The sequence below is a fragment of the Oncorhynchus masou genome, chromosome 6 (assembly GCF_036934945.1).
Source record: "Oncorhynchus masou masou isolate Uvic2021 chromosome 6, UVic_Omas_1.1, whole genome shotgun sequence".
Classification (NCBI taxonomy): domain Eukaryota; kingdom Metazoa; phylum Chordata; class Actinopteri; order Salmoniformes; family Salmonidae; genus Oncorhynchus; species Oncorhynchus masou.
In genome coordinates, this window is record NC_088217.1 from 60,107,675 (window position 1) to 60,134,384 (window position 26,710).

Below are 26,710 nucleotides of genomic sequence, written 5' to 3' on the forward strand. Positions count from 1 at the left end.
CTTTTAATCCAATCAATAGGGGTAATTATAGGCAATTACAGCAAATGGGAACGCATTGTACCAGACTCAATGTGTTTAACAAATTCTATCAATCCTGTTATGGATGAGATGGCGACATACTAATTTCATATTAATGATGTCGGCTCGGTAACAAAAGCTACCTGTAAATTGAAAGTCGCCCCCAGATTCAGACCCACTGAATAAAAGGTAGAACGGGCCTTTTGTTTGTCCTTTGCCGCTTCACCCACACAAACATGCATTTAAAGGACCACCATGGCCAATTATGTTAATTTAATTTTCAGATCTCATAAAGGAAAAAAAGGGAAAGGCAGATCAATACCTCATTCGCATGGCCTGTCCATGGACTGCAGTCTACTTCAAGGTGAATACAGTCTACCTTTCAAAACAACGGTTCAGGAATGACTCCACTCAACCTAAGCCTTTATAGTGCTTCGATCCCTAAGCTTTTCCCTGCATATACTTAAAACTTTCTCAAGGCCTAGCTACTGTTACAGCACTGTGGTCCAGGGGAAAATTCATGCAAATCTGCAAACCAATTATCTACCGCTCCTCTCTGTCAGAAAGTAACTCTGGCTAGACCACAAGATTCACAAGTCTACCATTTTGGAGTCTTAATAACTGCCAGATTAATAATTATTGATTGGATTTATATAACGCTTTTTCTCCTAGGCGTTAAAATCACCTTGGGTGATGCACAGCAACCATGTTTGTGCCAGAACACTCACCACACATCAGCTAGCATGGTGGAGAGGTGGGAGTGATATACAGTATGTCAATTAGAATTTAAGGGGGATGATTAGGTGGAAATGATGGAAATGGGGCCTGGATGAGAATTTGTCCAGGACAACGGGGTTAACACACCTACCTAATGGATTTTATTGACCACAGAGAATCAGGAAATCTGTTTAACAATAGGAGAGCTGAGAGTTGACTCAAAACAAATGTACTTTTTTAATTTTAGAGTGTGCGAAGCTGTCAAGGCAAAGGGCGGCTATTTGAAGAATCTCCGATATAAAAATATATTTTGATTTGACTACATGATTCCATGTGTTATTTGATAGTTTTGATGTCTTCACTATTGTTCTACAATGTAGAAAACAGTCAAATAAAGAAAAACCCTTGAAAGTGCTGTAAAACCTTTGGTAGCTGTTACAGTGTATAGCCCAGTTACATTAACTAATTAAAATGCTATTTTGTTCTTTGAAATACATTTTCTTTTCTATTCTAATGCTACTTAAGACCTTCATAAACACAACCAAATGATTATGGTTTGAGATAGCATATATGGGGGTGGCAGGTAGCCTAGTGGTTAGTGTTGAACCAGTAACCGAAGGTTTGCTAGATCAAACCCCTGAGCTGACAAGGTAAAAATATGTCGTTCTGCCCCTGAACAAGGAACTTAACTCACTGTTCCTAGACTGTCATTGTAAATAAGAATTTGTTCTTAACTGACTTACTTTCAGAGAGAGCGAGCTGACCAAGGGGTCGAAAATGTCACATACAGTATCTTCTATTGTTTGTCCTCATGTGTCTGTTTTTCAGCATAAAGTACTCTGTAGCCACTTAGTGTGAACACCAAGTGAGACCACACACACAATAACAGTCTCTCTCCATCACTTCATCCCTCTCCCCCTTCTCCCCCTTCTCCCTAAATCCTCTAGGTTATATCAGCTGTTTTGGTGAACCCCTCCCCCATCTGATCTGGCTGACACAGAGGGCACAGCATGATCCGATGTGAGATGTAGTATTATTAAATATGAATTATTAGGAATTATTATTAAAGAGATGCTTTGCATTGAAATACAGACAGAGATGTAGTAGTCCCAGAGTTAATGATCCAAGGTCAGTTTTACATTTGAGCTCCTGTTGATTATAATGACAGTTGTTTTTATTCGAACACAGTCAAAGGTTATTCATAATCTCTCTCTATCCATCTGTCTCTCGTCTGCAGGTATGTTTTGAAGTGAGAGGGGAAGCTAGTCCCATCATCGCCACCTCACCCACTCTTAAGATAACCTTCAGGCCAACTGGGGGCCCAAGGCTGGTTAGGAGAAACCGCAATTGTGATGAACTGAGAGAATATTAGGGTAGCACTGTAATTCATGATTCATATGCTGTCTGCCACTGTACTCACCTCTTTCCCTTTCTGTCTTCTACACGTCTCTCCCCACCTCGTCTTTCCTTGTTTTATAATGCACACCATATGTGCATTGAAGTACAGATTGAACTTGTAATGTTACAATTATCATAATTATAATGCATTTATGTATTTATAACCTCTGGATAATGAACTTCTTTCAATAAAGCATTTCACTTTCTCCACTGGTTAAAATTAAGTATCTCATTGAAATACTATCCTGTGTCCACAGATTAATGCAGATGAAGGGAGTTAGATATGCATCGTTCTTTTTTCTGTATATATGAATTCTTATCAAATCAACCATGTTTCTAGTCTATTGCATAGTTATAATGTGTAATCATTGATGTCCCAGGAGCAGGAGTGGTAAACACTGTTGAAGTGTATAATTGTAATACAAACAGTTGAAGTCGTAAATTTACATACAGTGGGGCAAAAAAGTATTTAGTCAGCAACCAATTGTGCAAGTTCTCCCACTTAAAAAGATAAGAGAGGCCTGTAATTTTCATCATAGGTACACTTCAACTATGATAGACAAAATGAGAGAAAAAATCCAGAAAATCACATCGTAGGATTTTTAATGAATTTATTTGCAAATTATGGTGGAAAATAAGTATTTGGTCAATCAACAAAACTTTATCTCAGTACTTTGTTATATACCCTTTGTTGGCAATGACAGAGGTCAAACGTTTTCTGTAAGTCTTCACAAGGTATTCACACACTGTTGCTGGTATTTTGGCTTTTTCTGCCATGCAGATCTCCTCTAGAACAGTGATGTTTTGGGGCTGTTGCTGGGCAACACTGACTTTCAACTCCCTCCATAGATTTGCTATGGGGTTGAGATCTGGAGACTGGCTAGGCCACTCCAGGACCTTGAAATGGTTTTTACGAAGCCACTCCTTCGTTGCCCGGGCAGTGTGTTTGGGATCATTGTTATGCTGAAAGACACAGCCACGTTTCATCTTCAATGCCCTTGCTGATGGAAGGAGGTTTTCACTCAAAATCTCACGATACATGGCCCCATTCATTCTTTCATTTACACGGATCAGTCGTCCTGGTCCCTTTGCAGAAAAACAGCCCCAAAGCATGATGTTTCCACCCCCATGCTTCACAGTAGGTATGGTGTTCTTTGGATGCAACTCAGCATTCTTTGTCCTCCAAACACGACGAGTTGAGTTTTGACCAAAAAGTTATATTTTGGTTCATCTGACCATATGACATTCTCCCAATCTTCTTCTGGATCATCCAAATGCTCTCTAGCAAACTTCAGATGGGCCTGGACATGTACTGGCTTAAGCAGGGGGACACGTCTGGCATTGCAGGATTTGAGTCCCTGGCGGCGTAGTGTGTTACTGACGGTAGGCTTTGTTACTTTGGTCCCAGCTCTCTGCAGGTGAAGACATCTATTTTGTGAAGTGCACCAGTACCACCTGCAGAAAAGCACCCCCACAACATGATGCTGCCACCCCCGTGATTCACTGTTGGGATGGCGTTCTTTGGCTTGAAATCCTCCCCCTTTTTCCTTCAAACACAACAATGGTCATTATGGCCAAACAGTTCTATTTTTGTTTCATCAGACCACATGACATTTCTTCAAAAAGTACGATCTTTGTCCACGTGTGCAGTTGCAAACCGTCTTCTGGCTTTTCTAATGGCGGTTTTGGAGCAGTGGTTTCTTCCTTGCTGAATGGCCTTTCAGGTTATGCCAATACAGGACTCGTTTTACTGTGGATATAGAAACTTTTGCACGTGTTTCCTCCAGCATCTTCACAAGGTTATTTGCTGTTGTTCTGGGATTGATTTGCACTTTTCACACCAGAAAGAAACAAATAAAAAATGTATAATTTTAGTGAATGATATCATACATAGGACAGGTGGAGTTGTCACACATACAGCTAAGGCAGACGTGGAAATGCTCTACCCAAAATTACAACCATTTAATTGCAGCGTTACCATATAAATGGAAGAGGCAAGTAGAAGGCGAAAAAAGTAAGGAACTTGTATGTCGGCCCTGTATTAAAGAACATAAATGCTTAAAGAAAAGTGTGATAAATAAAAACATATACCAATTTCTTTTAAGGACCAACAAACTGACAGCTGTGCCATATAAATTGCAAAATAGTTCTTTAGAGATTTTTGATGTACCCATTCCATGGCACATGGTTTATGAATTGACACGCAAAACAACACCGGATTCAAAACTTCCAAGTTTTTTAATTTAAATTACTATACAGAATTCTTGCAACTAATAGAATAACAAGATAAAACATATGGGATCTGTAAAATGTATATAGGACTTGCATCCTTGGCACAATAAAGTTATTATATTCTACTCAATTCATAGGCTTCATTAATGGCATTCAGACTTGAAGTTAATACAACAACTGTAACATCTTACATCTGGTTCCACTGCAATGTTTTGTCAGCCATCTTTGTTGAAGAACGCCACAAGGCATGTGTGGCTTGTGTCAAAATTCATCATTGGAACCACTCGATATGATAGGTCATATAAAAACCTTGGGACCCAAATGCATACTGAGTGCTCTAACTCCCCCTTGTGGTGGTCTGGAGCAATGAAGCCGTGACGCTGGGTACCTTTAAGTCCCACGGTGCAACTTTTAAAGGAGGAACCACTGTCGAAGGCTTCTGTCTATTTCAGTTCGTCAGTCTGTTGGTAATCCTGTTGAACGTGGCTTTTTTCATGTATTGTGTAGTGGAGCTCCAAAGTGTTGCTGTCCACTTTCTGCAGGATCAAGTTTTGAAATCAGTGGAATTAGAGTATGATAGCTAAAGAGATGGAGCAACCGTGGCATGGCATTCCTGACAGGGACATGCGTCCATCATACATGATAATCTATACAGGTAAGATAGCTAGTTACATTTTCAGATATTACACATTTCTATTTTGACAGAAAGGCATTTCATTTCAAGCTAAAGTGTACTGTTAGCTAGCTAGCTAATGTTAGCTGGCTGGCTCCCTAGCTGATGTTATAATTCGTATTCCAGGACCCAGAACAGAGTTTGCAATTCTAATTAGAGCCTAATGTTAGCTAGCTGACATTGAATCTGGTTGGTTAGCTCCCAGCACTGTGGCATCATTGGCAGTTTGTTCATTGTTGTTTAACTAGCTAATATTAGCTGGCTAGCTAATGTTACATGACGTGTGTACAACACCCATTGAATATGGCCAGTATCAGTAAACGTCTACAAAAAAGAGTACTGCAATTTTTGCCAACAGAGCTGGTTAGGCTGTTTTCATGTTATCCAGAGGTAAACAAATCATCGGCCAGAGCGTCAGGTGTGCGCCCCGAGAGCAGGGCTAAAGCTTAAGAGGGTGTGAACGATGCTGAATGGGTGTAGACAAAGAAGAGCTCTTCACTAGATACAAAATCATTCAAAGACCATATTCTCAAAAGTGAGTTTACAAGTTGATCAACTTTCAAAGCAGAATACTTTCCCATTTCCCATTCTCAAATGCAGTGTCTGATGTACCATTTTGTAGCTCTGAGTCACTCATTTTATCCTATGTAAAAAAACACCTTTTCAAATGTTGCTACATGAGACCGAATCCAGGTGGTGAGTCACAATGTTTGTGTGCTGAGGAAGTGAGAAAATAACTCTGTTAGCAGCTGCCATGATAACACGGGTGACTGTGTTGATATCACTCACCTCGTATAACGTGATGACACCATTGGTCTCGTTAGGTGCCTTCCACTGCATGAAGATCTTCTCCTCATATGGTCCGGTCTGGGTGGACTCCATTGGAACAGAGCCGGGAACTGGAGAAATGTAAAGACACAAAGAAGTGACGGCATGTTCAAGCAAAGCAGGCAAGCAGGTTTGAGCACTAAAGAACACACACACTCATTGATTAGGCAGTACAGTTTCACAACGCCACGGTCTGATTGAGAACAATTGAACCATTCAACAACGTTGTATCTCAGACATTACAGCACACAACGGCAAACTCAAAATCATCAAAATAAAATATCAACACTTTGTTCCTTCTCAATCACACTTATGATAACTGTACATATTATACATATATTGACACATATACCGATACAGTGAATGAGTTTATCAGGAAGTGCACAGGAGATGTTGTACCCACTGTGACTATTAAAACCTACCCCAACCAGAAACCGTGGATAGATGGGAGCATTCGTGCCATATTGAAAGCGCGAACCACCACATTTAACCAGGGCAAGAAGACTGGGAATATGGAAGAATACTAAGTGTATTTACAGTGTCTTGCGAAAGTATTCGGCCCCCTTGAACTTTGTGACCTTTTCCACATTTCAGGCTTCAAACATAAATTATAAAACTGTATTTTTTTGTGAAGAATCAACAACAAGTGGGACACAATCATGAAGTGGAACGACATTTATTGGATATTTCAACCTTTTTTAACCAATCAAAAACTGAAAAATTGGGCGTGCAAAATTATTCAGCCCCCTTAAGTTAATACTTTGTAGCGCCACCTTTTGCTGCGATTACAGCTGTAAGCCGCTTGGGGTATGTCTCTATCAGTTTTGCACATCGAGAGACTGAATTTTTTTCCCATTCCTCCTTGCAAAACAGCTCGAGCTCAGTGAGTTTGGATGGAGAGCATTTGTGAACAGCAGTTTTCAGTACTTTCCACAGATTCTCGATTGGATTCAGGTCTGGACTTTGACTTGGCCATTCTAACACCTGGATATGTTTATTTTTGAACCATTCCATTGTAGATTTTGCTTTATGTTTTGGATCATTGTCTTGTTGGAAGACAAATCTCCGTCCCAGTCTCAGGTCTTTTGCAGACTCCATCAGGTTTTCTTCCAGAATGGTCCTGTATTTGGGTCCATCCATCTTCCCATCAATTTTAACCATCTTCCCTGTCCCTGCTGAAGAAAAGCAGGCCCAAACCATGATGCTGCCACCACCATGGTTGACAGTGGGGATGGTGTGTTCAGGGTGATGAGCTGTGTTGCTTTTACGCCAAACATGACGTTTTGCATTGTTGCCAAAAAGTTCAATTTTGGTTTCATCTGACCAGAGCACCTTCTTCCACATGTTTGGTGTGTCTCCCAGGTGGCTTGTGGCAAACCTTAAATTACACTTTTTATGGATATCTTTAAGAAATGGCTTTCTTCTTGCCACTCTTCCATAAAGGCCAGAGTTGTGCAATATACGACTGATTGTTGTCCTATGGACAGAGTCTCCCACCTCAGCTGTAGATCTCTGCAGTTCATCCAGAGTGATCATGGGCCTCTTGGCTGCATCTCTGATCAGTCTTCTCCTTGTATGAGTTGAAGGTTTAGAGGGACGGCCAGATCATGGTAGATTTGCAGTGGTCTGATAATCCTTCCATTTCAATATTATCACTTGCACAGTGCTCCTTGGGATGTTTAAAGCTTGGGAAATCTTTTTGAATCCAAATCCGGCTTTAAACTTCTTCACAACAGTATCTCGGACCTGCCTGGTGTGTTCCTTGTTCTTCGTGATGCTCTCTGCGCTTTTAACGGACCTCTGAGACTATCACAGTGCAGGTGCATTTATACGGAGACTTGATTACACACAGGTGGATTGTATTTATCATCATTAGTCATTTAGGTCAACATTGGATCATTCAGAGATCCTCACTGAACTTCTGGAGAGAGTTTGCTGCACTGAAAGTAAAGGGGCTGAATAATTTTGCACGCCCAATTTTTCAGTTTTTGATTTGTTAAAAAAGTTTGAAATATCCAATAAATGTTGTTCCACTTCATGGTTGTGTCCCACTTGTTGTTGATTCTTCACAAAAAAATACAGTTTTATATCTTTATGTTTGAAGCCTGAAATGTGGCAAAAGGTCGCAAAGTTCAAGGGGGCCGAATACTTTCGCAAGGCACTGTATTCCCTCTGCAAAGCAATCAAGCAGGCTAAACGTCAGTATAGGGACAAAGTTGAGTCCCAGTTCAACGGCTCAGACACGAGACGTATGTGGCAGGGTCTACAGACAATCACTGAATATAAAAGGAAAAGCAGACATGTCGCAGACACCGACGTCTTGCTTCCAGACAGACTGAACACCTTCTTCGCTCGCTTTGAAGATAATACAGTGCCACCAGCGCAGCCCGATATCAAGGACTGTGGGCTCTCCTTTTCCGTGGCCGACATGATTAAGACATTATAGCGTGTTAACCCTCAAAAGGCTGCCGGCCCAGATGGTATTCCTAGCCGCATTCTCAGAGCATGCACAGACCAGCTGGCTGGTGTGTTCACAGATATATTCAATCTCTCCCTATCCCAGTCTGTTGTCCCCACATGCTTCAAGATGGCCACCATTGTCCCTATACCTGTTCGTAAGCATTTCACTGTAAGGTCTACACCTGTTGTATTCAGCGCACATGACAAATAAACTTTGATTTGACCTAGGAAAGCAAAGGTAACTGAACTAAATGACTATCGCCACATAGCACTCACCTCGGTCATCATGAAGTGTTTTGAGAGACTAGTCAAGGATCATATCACCTCCACCTTACCTGCCACCCGAGACCCACTTCAATTTGCCTAACGCTCCAATAGATCGACAGATTATGCAATCGCCATCCAACTGCATACTGTGCTGTCCCATCTGGACAAGAGGCGTACCTATGTAAGAATGCTGTTCAATGCCTATAGCTCAGCATTCAACACCATACATCCTCCAAGCTCATCATTAAGCTCGGGGCCCTGGGTCTGAACCCCACCCTGTGCAATTGGGCCCTGGACTTCCGGACGGGTCGCACCCAGGTGGTGAAGGTAGGAAACACAATTGAGAGCATCCTGTCAAGCTGTGTCACCGCCTAGTATGGCAACTGCACCGCTGCCCACAACCGCAAAGCTTTCCAGAGGGTGGTGCGGTCTGCGCAACGCAATACTTGGGGCAAACTTCCCGCCCCCCTGGAAACCTACAGCACCGATTCCATAGGAAGGCCAAAAGGATCATCAAGCACATCAACCATCCGAGCTACTGCCTGTTCACCCCACTATTATCCAGAAGGCGAGGTCAGTACATGTCCATCAAAGCTGGGACCGAGAGATTGAAAAACAGCTTCTAGCTCAAGGCCATCAAACTGCTAAACAGCCATCATTAGCACATCAGAGGCGGATGCTTACAGACATAGATTAGGAGTCACGGGCCACTTTTAGAAATGGATCACTAGCCACTTTAATAATGTTCCAAATCTAGCATTACTCATCTCATACTGTATGTATGAACTGCACTCCACACTATTCTACGGCATCTTGGTCAAATTTAAATTGTGCTTACATATAGGCATCACCTATTTCATATGTATGTACATACTGTATTATCTTCAATACTACACCACTGACTGTTAAACAGCCATCTCCAGGACATCAGAGGCTGCTGCCTATAGACATCGATTAGGAATCACTGGCGACTTTAAGGAAATGAAACACCAGCCACTTTAATAATGTATCCGTATCTTGCATTAATCATTTCATATGTGTAAACTGTACTCTATACCATGCCACTGTCTTAGTTCAATGCCGCTCTGCAATACACAACCGTTCAAAAGTTTGGGGTCACTTGTTTTTGAAAGAAAAGCAATTGTTTTGTCCATTAAAATTACATCAAATTGATCAGAAATACAGTGTAGACATTGTTAATGTTGTAAACTACTATTGTAGCTGGAAATGGCTGATTTTTTATGGAATATCTACATAGGCATACAGAGGCCCATTATCAGCAACCATCACTCCTGTGTTCCAATGGCACGTTGTGTTAGCTAAATACAAGTTTATAATTTTAAAAGGCTAATTGATCATTAGAGAACCCATTTGCAATTATGTTAGCACAGCTGAAAACTGTTGTGCTAATTAAAGAAGCAATAAAACTGTCCTTCTTTAGACCAGTTGAGTATCTGGAGCATCAACATCTGTGGGTTCGATTACAGGCTCAAAATGGCCAGAAACAAATAACTTTATTCTGAAACACGTCAGTCTATTCTTGTTTTGAGAAATTAAGGATATTCCATGTGAGAAACTGCCAAGAAACTGAAGATCTCATACAATGCTGCGTACTACTCCCTTCACAGAAGAGAGCAAACAGGCTCTAACCAGAATAGAAAGAGGAGTGGGATGCCCCGGTGCACAACTGAGCAAGAGGACAAGTACATTAGAGTGTCTAGTGTCAGGATTTGGCCAGGGTTGTTCCGGTTTTTGGTCACTAGATGCCCCCATTGTGCTTTTTGACCTTTTGCTTTCCCTTGATCCCCATTATTATTTGCACCTGTGCCTCGTTTTTCCCCTGATTGTATTTAAACCCTTTGTTTCCCTCAGTTCTTTGCTCTGTGTTTGTATGTTAGCACCCAGCCCTAGTATTCTGTGTACTCTTGTTGATCCCGGTGGACGCTCTTGTGGAATTCTGTTTTTTGTTCTTGCTTATTTATTTTTGAGTATCTTTTGAGGCTTTTTATGCTATACCTACCACCTTGTGGATTTACCTTTTTGTCTTGGAGGATTACCTTGTGGATTACCTTGTTCTTGTGGAATTCCTTTTGAGCTTGTGGAGTTACATGTTTTCCTGAAGGACTTCACTTTTTACTTTATTAAATACACCGTCTCAAGTACTGCTGTGTCTGCCTCATCTTCTGGGTTCTGCTGACTATTCGTGGCTCAGTTGGTTAAGTGACTGTTTCTCACTCCGGAGACCCGGGTTCGTAACCGGGTCCTGACAGAAAAAGGAATTCCACAAGAACAAGGTAATCCACAAGGTAATCCTCCAAGACAAAAAGGTAAATCCACAAGGTGGTAGGTATAGCATAAAAAGCCTCAAAAGATACTCAAAAATAAATAAGCAAGAACAAAAAACAGAATTCCACAAGAGCGTCCACCGGGATCAACAAGAGTACACAGAATACTAGGGCTGGGTGCTAACATACAAACACAGAGCAAAGAACTGAGGGAAACAAAGGGTTTAAATACAATCAGGGAAAACGAGGCACAGGTGCAAATAATAATGGGGATCAAGGGAAAGCAAAAGGTCAAAAAGCACAATGGGGGCATCTAGTGACCAAAAACCGGAACAACCCTGGCCAAATCCTGACATCTAGTTTGAGAAACAGACGCCTCACAAGTCCTCAACTGGCAGCTTCATTAAATAGTACCCGCAAGACACCAGTCTCAATGTCAACAGTGAAGAGGCGACTCCGGGATGCTGGCCTTCTAGGCAGAGTTGAAAAGAAAAGGCCATATCTCAGACTGGCCTAACAAAAAGAAAATATTAAGATGGGCAAAAGAACACAGACACTGGACAGAGGAAGATTGGAAAAAAGTGTTATGGACAGACAAATCATTTGTGAGACGCAGAAAAAAAAATATGCTGGAGGAGTGCTTGACGCCATCTGTCAAGCATGTTGGAGGCAATATGATGGTCTGGGAGTGCTTTGGTGGTGGTAAAGTGCGAGATTTGTACAGGGTAAATGGGATCTTGAAGAAGGAAGGCAATCACTCCATTTTGTAATGCCATGCCATACTCTGTGGACAGCGCTTAATTTGAGATAATTTCCTCCTTCAACAGGACAATGATCAAAAGCACAGCTCCAAACTATGCAATAACTATTTCGGGAAGAAGCAGTCAGCTGGTATTCTGTCTATAATTGGGTGGCCAGCACAGTCATCTCAACCCTATTGAGCTGTTGTGGGAGCAACTTGACCGTATGGTACGTAAGAAGTGCCCATCAAGCCAATACAACTTGTGGGAGGTGTTTCAGCAAACATGGGATGAAATCTTTGATTATCTAAACAATGACAACTAGAATGCCAAAGGTCGACAAGGCTGTAATTGCTGCAAACTGAGGATTCTTTGACTAAAGCATGGTTTGAAGGATACAATTACATTATTTAAATTAAATATCATTATTCCTAACCTTGTCAATGTCTTGACTATATTTCCTATTAATTTTGCAACTCATTTCATGTATGTTTTCATGGAAAACAATGACATTTCTCAGTGACCCCAAATTTTTGAACGGTACTAAATATGTATATTCTTAATACATTCCTTACTTAGATTTACATGTATTTTAGGTATATGTTGTGAAACTGTTAGATATCACTTTTTAGATATTACTGCACTATCGGAGCTAGAAGCACAAGCATTTCACTACATCCGCAATAACATCTGCTGGACACTTGTATGTGATAAATACATTTGTTTTGATATAAACAATGTTACAATTACTTTTCAAGCATTAACTCATCTAAAAGGGGGAAGTGGGAAGACAGTACTGGTGGCTTAACCCCAGGACTAATGGAGTGAGCAGCTGAGGTCAAGGGAAACATCCTCAGTGCTCAATCCTGACTCTTTGATTTGATATTAATTTATGCAGTCTGATGACTGGACGAAAGTCCTGATAATACCTTTGTTAAAAGGCCATTTAGTCCAACTTCACACTACCTGAATAATTGGCATGGCAGGCGAGAAGAAGGTGGCTGGTGTAATGTACACGATGGGAAACAGAGAGCTGGTTTCAATTGCAGGGCGCAGCAGCTGTTTATTGTAAAGGACCACCAGAGGAGGCAGGTAGCTGGGTCCAGGGGCAGGCAGAAGGTCAAACACCGGGAGTCCATAAAGGCAACAGTACAGGCAGGGAAAAGGCTAGTAACGATCAGGCAATAGGTAGATAACTGCTCTGAAAGGTGTGTCACAGAACCAACAATACCTCACAATGATAGGGTGCAAAGAAGTGAACTAAATAGTGTGTGATAATGACATACAGGTGTGTGAACAGGTGATCAGAATTCAGGTTATTGGGATCTGGAGAGTGAGCTGCGTTCAGGGGATCTGTGTGTTTGAGAGTGTGACCTGGAAAGTGAGCTGCGTTCATGGGATCTACGTGTAAGCTGGAAAGTGAGCTGCGTTCATGGGATCTATGTGTTTGAGAGTGTGAGTTGGAAGCAGATGTTACAGCTGGTCTTGAACAGTGTTGGCATTAGCTCCCTCAACAGGGCAGATGGAGGCATAGAGGGATGGAGTGATAGGGGAAGGGGAACTGGACTATTTTTGCACATTGCCAAGCTTTAAGGTAGAAAGAACAGTGAATTCCATTATCTTAAACTCCCTGCTAACAAGAAGCATATTAGATTTGGGAGTTTAGTGGTAAGATTTGAGTCACCCGGTTCATGCTAATTGTTTCCATTTACTTTAGATCACACATGTACACTTAGCCAAATGTATTTTACTGTAATGTTTTTTTTGGTCTATTGTTGTCGACAATGATCAAGGCATTTATCGTTGATCCTATTCTTAGATCAATATAGGATTATTCATGCAATACAGTGCTTACTAGTTTGTTTTGTAATATTCCATTTCCTCATAATTGCCTAGACTGCCATGTTAACCCTTTGTTAATGGATAATGTAAGGGTCATAAGCATCCACCTCTTTGTTTGGCCAGTATGGACACTTCACCGGGTTAGACCTTTAGACGTTAGGGGCATGGGGGTTATTAGTGACAGTGGCTGGTTCTGTGTGTGTGTGTGTGTGTGTGTCCACTGATTGTGCCATTTATAACCAGATTAGACAGCAGCGACGCCAGGGCTTACTATTGTGTTGTCAACGATACATTGAATGTAATTGGCTGAAAGATATTTGTCATGTCCAGTCAGCATCCCAACCCAACACACAACCAAATAACCATGGTGATTCCACCAAAGAGACATTTTTACATGTTAGAAATCTTTGTTAGCTCTATTTATTAAAAAACAGAAGAGGGAGGAGAGCTCTCAATATATGTTGTTCCACATTTGACATAGTCTTTGAGTGTACCCTGGATGGTTAAATAATATATTATTAGAAAATAAATTATGTCCTTGAGTAGATTTAAAACAGTCATGATTAAACTATTATTTTACTGGCGATTTATCTTACTTTAGAGAGAGAGCTTTTATTTCAATCTTAAGAAATAACTATGAAACAAATGCTTTTTTCAGAGGTATTGTTGGTTTCTGTTTGTATACTTGCTACAATGGACATAAATAGCATTCCAATTTACACTTGGTAGCTAACCCTGCGTTACTGTAAACAATAGGCAACCAAGGTCAAACACTTCAAGAAATGAATCTTAACATTTTGATTACACACAATGCATAAAATGACAAATTTTGTTAACAGCAAACATAAAGTGAAAAACAAGCCCTGGAACAAAATAACAAAAATAGTAATCTCCATCTAATCTTAAAATCCCATTTGCGGTATTTTAGTTAAACAAAATCCAATTTAACATTATTGCTTGTCCACCCCAGCAAAATATAGTTTTTTTCAGATCAGGGTATGATTGAATGCAAACTTTAATATTATATTATTATAGGATATTATACCCTCTAGGGTCTCTGAAATATACAAAATCCATCCACGATTAATTTCTTCCTGTTTTAATGCCTGATAAAAAGGGAAATTAACGCCTTACAAGGCTGACACCAATCGGTGTGCTCTAATTGCTAAGAAGCTATATGTAACCTCAAAACATAAGCTGAACAAAAATATAAACATAACATGTAAAGTGTTGGTCCCATGTTTCATGAGCTGAAATAAAAGATCCCAGAAATGTTCCATACACGCGAAAGGAGTATTTTTCTCAAATGGTGAGCACACACCTGTTTACATCCTTGTTAGTGAGCATTTTTCATTTGCCAAGATAATCCATCCACCTGACAGGTGTGGCATGATCATTACATCTTGTGCTGGGGACAATAAAAGGACTCTAAAATGTGCAGTTTTGTCACACAACACAATACCACAGATTTCTCAAGTTTTGAAGGAGTGTGCCATTGGCATTCTGACCGCAGGAAAGTCCACCAGAGCTGTTGGCAGATAATGAAATGTTAATTTATCTTACATAAGCCGCCTCTAGCCAGCTCAGGACCTCCACATCTGGCCCCAGTGATGTACTGGGCTGTACACTCTGAAGCGCTTTACGGGTAGATGCCGAGCAGTTGCCATACCAGGAGGTGATGCAACTGGTCAGGATGCTCTAGATGGTGCAGCAGTAGAACATTTTGAGGATAGGATATTTTCAGTCTCCTGGGGGGGAAAAGGCGTTGTTGTGCCCTCTTCACAACTTTCTTGGTGTGTTTGGGCCATGGTAGTTTGTTGGTACTGTCATGACTGGCCTGTGAGGATCAGGTTACAGTGGATCACAGTTCTACAGAGATATCTCTCCCTCCCGCAGAGGGGGAGAGGTATAGAGTGATTGATGGGGGGGTTTATCACCTCACGCCCATTGTAAATTATAAGGCAGCATCCCAAGTCCATTCTGTTCTCTAATGTGAGAGATCAGAATGTCTGTGTGCCCTAGGAAGAGTTTACAGCCAAAAACTACAGAACATCAAATAAATGGACTTTGCGACAATATATTTCATGAGCCAAAATGGTGGTAACAATGATGGATGGAATATGAAAATTAATGTCTATGTTATGAATTAAAGTTAAATGAGGATGTTATAATGAAAAAAATGTAACTTTAGGAGTTTTCATAATGTGTATGTGATGTTTACATACTTTATGTTGTGTAGGACCATGCCTCAGGATGATGACTCCTTGCCTGGCATGATGACTCCTGCTGTCCCCAGTCCACCTGGCCGTGCTGACCTGTTGCACCCTCAACGACCACTGTGATTACTATTATTTGACCATGCTGGTCATTTATGAACATTGCAACATCTTGGCCATGTCTGTTATAATCTCCACCCGCCTGGCACAGCCAGAAGAGGACTGGCCACCCCTCATAGCCTGTTTCCTCTCTAGGTTTCGGCCTTTCTAGGGAGTTTTTCCTAGCCACTGTGCTTCTACACCTGCGCGGCTTGCTGTTTGGGGTTTTAGGCTGGGTTTCTGTACATTACTTTAAGATATCAGCTGATGTCAGAAGGGCTATATAAATACATTTTATTTGATTTTGATTTAGAGAATATCCAGATGAAAAATAATGTTTTGGTGATGATAATAATGTGATTTTAGTTGTCCATAAGAGATCATAGTTAATTCTAATACATTGCCTTGTGACTAGCTTCGCCCCACGGAATCCAGAGAGTGTGTCATAAAGACGGACACACCCTTTCTACTCTGGGGTATAAAACATGTGAGTTAAGAATTTACATACTTGACTAGAGGACCGCGAGCTGCAGCAAAGGTCCAGAATTAGTCTCGACCTCAAAACAATCAGGTTCATGGTTGAGTAGTTCTTCTAAGTACTGTATCTAGGAAGGGGAATTTAACTTATTCGATATAGGGGGCATACTTTTAATTTATGGATAAAAAAACGTTCCCGTTTTAAACAAGATATTTTGTCACGAAAAGATGCTTGACTATGCATATAATTGACAGATTTGGAAAGAAAACACTCTGACGTTTCCAAAACTGCAAAGATATTGTCTGTGAGTGCCCCAGAACTAATGCTACATGCGAAACCAAGATTAAATTTCATACAGGAAATGCCCCAGATTTTGAATGTGCTGTGTTCCAATGTCTCCTTATATGGCTGTGAATGCGCCAGGAATGAGCCTACACTTTCTGTCATTTCCCCAATGTGTCTGCAGCATTGTAACGTATTTGTAGGCATATCATTGGAAGATTGACCATAAGAGACTACATTTACCAGGTGTCCGATTGGTGTCCTCCATCGAAATTATTGCGCAATCTCCAGCTGCGTCCACTTTTCCATTAGGTTCAGAGGAGAAAGGCAACTGCCACGAATGATTTATCATCGAATAGATATGTGAAAAACACCTTGAGGATAATTTGGAAAAAAGTTAATTTGGAAAAAAGTTTGGCGTTGTAATGACTGAATTTTCATTTTTCTTTTCTTGGCCAAACGTGATGAACAAAACGGAGCGATTTCTCCTACACAAATAATGAAAGTGTTGATTGCTGAATGCTAGGATTAATGCTATGCTAGCTATCAATACTCTTACACAAATACTTGTGTAGCTATGGTTGAAAAGCATATTTTGAAAATCTTAAATAACAGTGTTGTTAACAAAAGGCTAAGCTTGTGAGCCAATATATTTATTTCATTTCAGTAAGTCGCTCTGGATAAGAGCGTCTGCTAAATGACTTAAATGTAAATTTGCGATTTTCATGAATAGTTAATGTTGCGTTATGCTAATTAGCTTGAGGCTATGATTACGCTCCCGGATACGGGATTGCTCGACGCTAGAGGTTAAACAGGACCTTCCGGCATATCTTTTCAAGTCATCGATTGTCTACACGGCCCTCATACCCATGCAGGGTTCGTCAACATGGCTGATTAGCCTACTCAGAAGCTCACTCACAGAACGAGTGCAAGGAAACATACAACTAAGCGAAAGGACATTGTGACATTGTGTGGACAATCAGAGACTTACACCTGAAGAACAAGGTGTCTGCCAAATATTTTCCACTAAGCAGAACTCAGCCCACAAAAAGATACCCAACGGAGACCTTCAACACGTAAATACATGCATTACACTTTTTACCCATAAGAGCGGCAGTTCGGGGCAAGGTGTTAGGGCTGAAACTAAGCATAGTTTTCAAATGTATCCAAGTGTTGAATTTCTCTATTGTACTTTCTCTCTATCTCTCTGTAAATCTCCATCTTGTGTAACACGTGTAATATTGTGTCGGTCCGCTAGGGACCTGTTGCCATTGTATTAAGTTCTAACCAATAACCGAGAAGGTTTGTGTATGTGCATCTTATGTTATCATTTAGCTTGTTAGTAAATAAATAATCAACTCATTTTGTGTGGCACGGAATGATTAGTGAGACACGGGTAGTGCAGATTTACGAATTATGCAACATTCCGAATGAGACTGATGAGGAAATGAATGAATTAGTAACTGCTATGAAATCGATTCTGATATTATTCGAGTGAATTTGGGAAACGGTAACTCATTAAACAAACTTTCCCATGGTGCACCAGGTTATTGAGTTAATGGTTACAGGATTCATTTAATCACGTATAAACATAGTTAATTATTTGATAAATAGCATGTCATCACATTAACAATAACAACGTCATGACAGTGATATGGATACCAAGGAACATGAAACTTTCAACCCACTCCACTACAGCCCCGTCGATGTGAATGGGGCTGTGTTCGGCCCTATTTAGCTGTAGTACATGATCATATCCTTTGTCTTGCTCACGTCCTGGAACCACACTGACAGGTCTCTGACCACCTCCCTATAGGCTATCTTATCATTGTCGGTGATCAGGTCTTCCACCGTTGTGTTATTAGAAAACTTAATGATGGTGTTGGAGCCATGCTTGGCCACGCAGTTGTGGGTGAATAGGGAGCACACACCCCTTCATGGCTACCGACATGAGTGCTATGGGGCGGTAGTCAATTAGGGAGGTAGTCATTCTTTGGACACAGAAACTATGGTGGTCTGCTTGAAACATGCAGGTATTACAAATCTGTCAGGGAGAGGTTGAAAATGTCAGTGAAGACACTTGACAGTTGGTCCAAGAATGATCTGAGTACACATCCTGGTAATCCATCTGCCCTGCGGCCTAGTGAATGTTGACCTGTTTAACTTCTTGGTGACAGGGGCAGTATTTTCACGTCCAGATGAAATGCATGCCCAAATTCAACTGCCTGCTTATCATCCCCAGAATATAAGATATGCATATTATTAGTAGATTTGGATAGACAACACTCTGCAGTTTCTAAAACTGTTTGAAATATGACTGTGAGTTTTAACATAACTTATTTAGCAGGCGAAACCCCGAGGACAAACCATTCAGATTTTTGTTTTTGAGGTCACTCTTTTCAATGGGTTTTCATTGGGAATCCAGATTTCTAAGGAACCTTCTTGCAGTTCCTATCGCTTCCACTGGATATCAGTCTTTAGAAATTGGTTCAGGTTATTCCTTTGTGTAATGAAGAAGTATGGCCATCTTGAACGAGGGTCACTTGAAGTGTACTGTTAGATAGAGGCGCGTGACCAGAAAGCTAGCTTCAGTTTTATTGATTATTTACGTAAATAAATACCTAAAGTTGTATTACAAAAGTTGTTTGAAATGTTTTGTCAAAGTTTACAGGAAACATTTGAGATATTTTGTAGTCACGTTGGGCAAGTTGGAACCAGTGTTTTTCTGGATCAAACGTGCCAAATAAATGGACATTTTGGATATATATCGACGGAATTAATTGAACAAAAGCACCATTTGTGATGTTTATGGGACATACTGGAGTGCCAACAAAAGAAGCTCGTCAAAGGTAAGGCATTAATTATATTTTTATTTCTGCATTTCGTGTCGCGCCTGCAAGGTTGAAATATGGTTTCTCTTTGTTTACGGAGGTGCTATTCTCAGATAATAGCATTGTTTGCTTTCGCCGAAAAGCCTTTTTGAAATCTGACATGTTGGCTGGATTTACAACAAGTGAAGCTTTAATTTTCTATCTTGCATGTGTGATCTAATGAAAGTTTGATTTTTATAGTAATTTATTTGAATTTGGCTCTCTGCATTTTCCCTGGCTTTTGGTCAGGTGGGATGCTAGCGTCCCAGAGAGTTTAAAGGTCTTGCTCACATCGGTTACGGAGACCGTGATCACACAGTGGTCCGGAACAGCTGGTGCTCTCATGTATGTTTCAGTGTTGATTGCCTCAAAGCGAGCATAAAATGCCTTTAGATCATCTGGTAGGCTTGTGTCACTGGGCAGCTCGCGGCTGGGTTTCCCTTTGTAGTCTGTAATAGTTTGCAAGCCCTGTCACATCCGACAAGAGTCAGAGCCGGTGTAGTAGGATTCAATGTTAATCCTGTATTGATACTTTGCCTGTTTGATTGATGGTTCATCTGAGGGCATAGCGAGATTTCATATAAATTTACGGATTAGTGTCCTGCTCCTTGAAAGTGGTAGCTTTAGCTCGGTGCAGATGTTAACTGTAATCCATGGCTTCTGGTTGGGATATGTACATGTACATTAATGCCATTGGATGAATCCTGGAACATATTTCAGTCTGTGCTAGCAAAACAGTCCTGTAGGGTAGCATCCACCTTATCTGACCACTGTATTGAACGAGTCACTGGTATTTTCTGCTTTAGTTTTTGCTTGTAAGCAGGAATCAGTACGATATAATTACGGTCAGATTTGCCAAATGGAGGGCGAGGGAGATCTTGTACATATATCTGTGTGTGGAGTAAAGGTGGTCTAGAGTTTTATTCCCATCTGACATGCTGGTAGAAATTAGGTAAAACGGATTTAAGTTTGCCTGCAATAAAGTCTCCGGGCACTAGGAGTACCACTTCTGGATGAACATTTTCTTGTTTGCTTATGGCCTTATACAGTTTGTTGAGTGCGGTCTTAGAGCCAGTGTTCGTTTGTGGTGGCAATACCTCAAGACTACCTTAATATCAGACATTGCGCACCAGCTTTTATTGACAAATAGACACAGACTCCCAACCCTCGTCTTACCGGACGTAGCTGATTTGTCCTGCCGTTGCACGGAAAACCCAGCCAACTGTTTAGCTCGAACGGAGCTCAACCAGTTTATTCTCCAATGATTTGCACGTTGGCCAATAGAACGGAGGCTAGAGGCCGGTTACACACTCGCCGACAAATTCTCACAAAGCACCCTGACCTGCGTCCCCTGTATTTCCTTCTTTTCTTCATGCAAATGATGGGAATTTGGGCCTTGTCTGGGAGAAATATTATATCCTTATAATATTATATTATTATATCTTCATCCAGTTTGAGGTGAGTAATTGCTGTTTTGATATCCAGAAGCTCTTTTCAGGCCAAAAGAGACGGTAGCATCAACATTATGTACAAAATAAGTTACAAACAGCATAAATAGCATAATCCACAAATTTGAAGGTGTGCCCACGTACTTTTGTGCATGTAGTGTACTTCAGTTTCATCAGCGACGGGAAAGAGGAACCTTTTAAAAGGCCCAGTACAGTCGAACGGGATTTTCCTGTGTTTTATATAACGAACAAAAATATAAACGCAACATGCAACAATGTAAAAGATTTGACTGAGTTACAGTTCACATAAGGAAATCAGTCAATAGAAATTTGACATTTATTAGGCATTAATCTATGGATGTCACATGACTGGGCAAGGGTGCAGCCATGGGTGGTCCTCCCCGCCCCGTCCAGCCTATCAGAATTAGTTTTTCCCCACAAAAAAGGCTTTAATACACCTCAGCACCCCCTCAGATGAAGAACCAAATGTGGAGGTCCTGGGCTGGCATGGTTACATATGGTCTGTGGTTGTGAGGCCAGTTGGACATACTGTCAAATTCTCTAAAACTCCGTTGGAGGCGGCTTATGGTAGAGCAATGAACGTTAAATTCTCTGCCAATAGCTCTGGTGGACATTCCTGCTCTCAGCATGCCAATTGCAGGCTACATCAAATTGGGACATCTGTAACATTGTGTTGTGTGACAAAACGGCATATTTTAGAGTGGACTTTTATTGCCCCCAGCACAAGGTGCACCTGTGTAATGATAATAATTTTTAATCAGCTTCTTGATATGCCACACCTTTCAGGTGGATGGATTATCTTTTTTTAAATGCTTTCTAACTAATTTTGTAAACAAATGCGTGCTCTAAATTTGAGTGAAATAAGCTTTTTGTGCACATGTACAATTTCTGGGATATTTTATTTCAGCTCTTGAAACATGGGACAAACACTTTACCTGTTCAATTTATGTTTTTGTTCAGTATATATATTTCCACATTATGAGGTTGGAATAATACTGTGACATTGTGGAAATTAGAATAATGCCCTTTTAGTGTAAGAGCTGTTTGAAAAGATCACCTGAAATATCAGCCTGTTTTGGTGGGATGGAGTTTTGGAATGCATGGTGACATCAGAAGGCAGTAAATATGTTGATAGACCAATAAGAAAGAGTTCTAAACCATCTCTGCCAGTAACAGCTAGTTTTCAGTTTTTCCCCTCCCCACTCAGACCACTCACAGACAGTCCTAGCAAAATACTTGCTTGAGACATTGCTCTTTGATAAGAAGCTATTTTTGTACATTTTTGAACATTTTGATTGGAAATAATTACAGTAAGGTACTTAATTGTTACCCAGAAATGATTTGATATAAAAACGGCTGCATTGGGCCTTTTAAAATTGAAATCATATTTGTGAGACGGTGCATAGCTCTATAAAACTAAAATAATTTCCATAGAAGTGCAATTAGCACCGCTAAGAACAAAAATTACAACCCAGAGATGAAATATTATTAGCTAAAAACAATGAACACAGTGTTGCTACTCTCAACTAGTTTGGGACCCCGTTGGAGGTTGGGGCTGTTTTGATTAAAAAACATAATGCGCCCTCAATGATAAATGAAAAGATACCAAAGTCTTTATGGAATGAGGACATCATAGTGCATCGATAATAGCAAGGTCTGCTGAGTTGTAGTTTATACATTACATCCAGTCATACACATACAATGTATTCATTTGTGCTCATTAATACATGCTGTGGTCATATTGGATTTGTAATAGTTGGATAACAGGGCTATAATCAGCGCTCATTATACAGTTATTACAAGTGTAACCAATCATAATTGTGGTATTAATTAGTGGAACAATTAAGGTCTTACTATATTTCCATTAGCTTGCAGTTCTATCAAGCTAGTGCCTTTACTGCAAAGCATTGTCTGCTTGAATACATGTAAATGGATTGAGCAACATTAATATGGCAGCTATTGTAAGCCATCTCATGATCTAGCCTAGTTTTAAAAATCAAAAACATTTATTTTGACATTTTGGCCTTGGTCAGAACAGGATGACAGTTTACTGGAATGAAAAGTGCCATATTTTTGGCATGTGCAGGGATGGAATTTGGGTGCTGACTAGCCAGGCTAGTAGACCTCCATTTATAATATTAGCCCAGGTAACATTTGGGTCAACAATCTGTGACATATGATACAATTTCAGTGGTCTGGCGGGCTAGTTTGGCACATGTTCAACTAGCTTGGTCAAAAAAGTACTAGCCTTGGGCTAGCAGACTAGTGCAATTTCCATCCCTATGTGTACAGGCAGCATGTCTACAGTACACCCCATGCATGTATTTGAACTAGGAACAGGACAAGACAGTGGAACCAGGACAATACCATTCTAAAGATAGAAACACTGAAACTCACCATCCTCCTCCGTCTGCTTGACGATCTCCTCGCTCTCCTTGCTGCCCTCAGGGTTGGCAAGGACCAGGCGAAGGCGAACGGTGACAAAGGGCCTCAGACCCCGCAGGGTGTAGTGGGACGACGTCTGGATCAGTTCCTCGGCCGCAAACTCCTGCTGGTTGAACACGTACTGGTACTGCACGGTCAGGTTGTAGCTGTGGCAGCGCGTCACGGCATAGCCAAACGTCTCCCACTGCAGGGTGAGCTGGCGGGCCCGGATGTCCACCACATTGACATTCTGAGGCCCGTTGACTGGGTCTGAAGGGAGAAGGCGAAAGAGAGGAACAGGGGTTAGAGTTTGTGAATCCAACCATTGGCAAACGAAGAAGAACTGCCTTAGTAATGGTATTAGTATTTGTCTTAGTATTCTTGGGATCCTGTAACTGATTGAACAGGAAGTTCAAGACTTAGCACATGGATTTCACATGATGAGCCGATGTTGGGCAGCATTGAGTCACATGAAGAAAAAAACTTGAACTGCTATTGATGTATTATAGAGTTAGTTATTTAGCAATGATGATCAGAAACAGACACAATATATCATACACTTTGTTCAAGTTGTCTGCCTTCCATAAATCTCCACTAACCACTAACCCCCACATGGGTGATCGCTGGGCTATCACAGCAGAATCTTCCATATGTTGCGAGTGAAGTCGACTTGGTGAAGTCGATACTGTACATCATGCCTGAAAGCATGACAAAGCTCTTTAGCCTCAAGGTCAGTCTAATTCCCCTAGATTGGATAATAACAATGGCTAAATCACATAAGATGGTGGGAGACGAGTCTGCCTTTCCATTTGTGTTCTGTTTCAGTGCGTCTGAGTGGGAGTTGATATTTAAAGGCTTTGTCTAATTTTACAAGATGAAATCTGGTCGTTTAATCTGGACAAGCCAAAGCAAGTGCACAAACAAATGGCATTTGGCTGCTGAGCACTTGAACCTTTTGAAGTGGTTGTTTAAAAACTATTAAAATCGATGTCAGCGCTCCTGCAGAAATCTAATCAGCATAATAAATAAATAAACACCTGCCAGTTTAAGCTAGAGATATGTGATTTCACAAATGCTTCCTGATCTTTCTTATGTCACTCAGATATAGGGTAGACACTTCAGAACAAACTTCCTTCCAAAAATGGGGGGGGGGGTGGGTTGCTAATCTTTCTCTCTGGCCCATGGCAAAATGTGCAGAATTGAGGGAAATAAAATTTCTCTCTGACATCAAGAAGGGGTCCAAGGTGGGGGGGCCCAACCAAATCTTGCTTAGGGCCCCCAAAAGGCTAAGGACAGCCCTGTGATAGAGAATAATGCTGAACAACAAAAACCCAGATTAAGGCTAATCTAAGGCTAATCTGGATTCATTTCGGAAAGCAGCTCCAAGAACATTGCTAATTTCAGACTGGAAAATCCAGTAGGGGGATCTTCCCAAATCGGCGAAGCCTGAGTTATAACTTTGCTTTTGTTGTTAATTAAGTCAATGAAGGCATCTCCTGAGTTGCTCTAGATCTTGACAAATAATGGATTGTTTTAATTATCTTACATCTTCCTCCTCCTCCAGCTCTTCTCAGCCATCTACCCCAATCCGAGCGAAGGAGTGAGGGAGGGATGGAGAGAAGACGGCTAGCATTATACATGACTCAAATCTCATTTATCAAGGTGCATGGCAGTCGCAGTGGTTGGCACACACTGAGAAGGGGCACCGTGGAGGTTTGCTATGCCATGGGTGGGCCGACTCCACCACAGATAGGGGTGCGGGGCTCAGGGTAGCAGCACCGGTGATCGCTGAGCGGGGAATTATTAATCACAGACGTTGGGGAGCTCCGTCAAGAAGAAAAAGGGGGGATGGAAATCAATCTTAATGCCGGCCCCGGTTCTCCCTGCTGACACGCCGCCACATTCATCATACGGCCACTCCTCAAAAGAGCAAAGTGGAAATTGCTAACAATAAACATATCAATGGGTGCCCACAATAGCCAACTGTGTGGGTAATGTAAACAGCGCAAGGAGAGAGAAAAAGACAGAAACATAAAAATAGGATCAGTCAATGTCATTGGCTAGGATACCACTGGCTTTTATCCTTAGGGACTGGAGGGACAAATGCAACCCACAAAGCACAGCAAAGTAGTAGGCCCAAAAGTGCTTCTGGACTCTAAAGCCGTTTCCCGCCACCTTAACACTATGTCCACAGTCATTTTGCAGAGGTAGCTCTTTTAATCCACAGCCCTGGATCAACAAACAACAAATAATCACAACCCCAAGACAAAAATGGAAGATGGAAATGTTATCTGATGTGGCTGTATTTGAAACAGCTTACTGTCGGAAATGGCACCGAACCAAAAACCCCAAAATTGTGATTATTCAATATCTACATTCTAAAGTATAACAGTGCACGCTAATTAAATTATTAACGCAATGATTATGAAGGGAATATGAATGCTCCATAATGGCCTCAGTGCCCCCAATATTCAGTAGCAAAAGCCTCCTAAAGACAAGATCAGACCCCAACAGATACAGTGCATTCGGAAAGAATTCAGACCCCTTGACTTTCTCCACATTTGTTACGTTACAGCCTTATTCTAAAATGGATAAAATCGTTTTTCCCCTAACCAATCTAAACACAATACCCCATAAAAACAAAGTAAAAATAGGTTTTTAGAAATGTTTGCAAATGTATTCCAATTTAAAATTGAAATATCACATTTACATACAGTTGAAGTCGGAAGTTTACATACACCTTAGCCAAATACGGTTGAAGTTGGAAGTTTACATACACCTTAGCCAAATACGGTTGAAGTTGGAAGTTTACATACACATAGGTTGGAGTAATTAAAACTAGTTTTTCACTGGGAATGTGATAAAAGAAATAAAAGCTGAAATAAATCATTCTCTCTATTATTATTCTGATATTTCACAAACTGACCTAAGACAGGGAATGTTTAAATGTCAGGAACTGTGAAAAACAGAGTTTACATCTATTTGGCTGAGGCGTATGTAAACTTCAGACATCAACTGTACATTTAAATTCAGATTTTCACAATTCCTGACATTTCATCCGAGTAAAAATTCCCTGTCTTACGTCATATCATCTCTTCAATTGCCAACGCCTCGAGAATTTCCCTCTTAATTTTTTCACGACAGCTATTGTACCTCAGCAGGTACTGCAATGTTCAACAATTCCCCCTCACTTAAAACCAATAGTCAAACAACAAAATGTATGTGGTGGTGGGACTTTGTTTGAGAAACCGAGAGATTGACGCCTGCTAGCTAATTATAACTGAGGATACACTCAGGACAAGGTCGAATGGCATTTACATGTAAGGGCCGGTGAAAGCACACGGAATCCAATGTTTTTGTGTCGTGTTGAGTGAGAGATATTGACAAGGGTTGCAACCTTGGTGCAATACAA

The 26,710-nt window shown here is 40.9% G+C and overlaps 1 protein-coding gene across 1 annotated transcript in view; it reads right to left on the minus strand.

The window, feature by feature from the left end:
• LOC135542364 (receptor-type tyrosine-protein phosphatase T-like) overlaps positions 1-26,710 on the minus strand; it is a 553,030-nt gene that overhangs the window by 265,313 nt on the left and 261,007 nt on the right. Inside the window, exons 8-9 of the mRNA XM_064969287.1 lie at positions 23,272-23,568; positions 5,828-5,937 (exon numbers count right to left, since the gene is read on the minus strand). Coding sequence (XP_064825359.1) covers positions 5,828-5,937; positions 23,272-23,568 — 407 coding nt within the window. The remainder of the gene's footprint in view (positions 1-5,827; positions 5,938-23,271; positions 23,569-26,710) is intronic.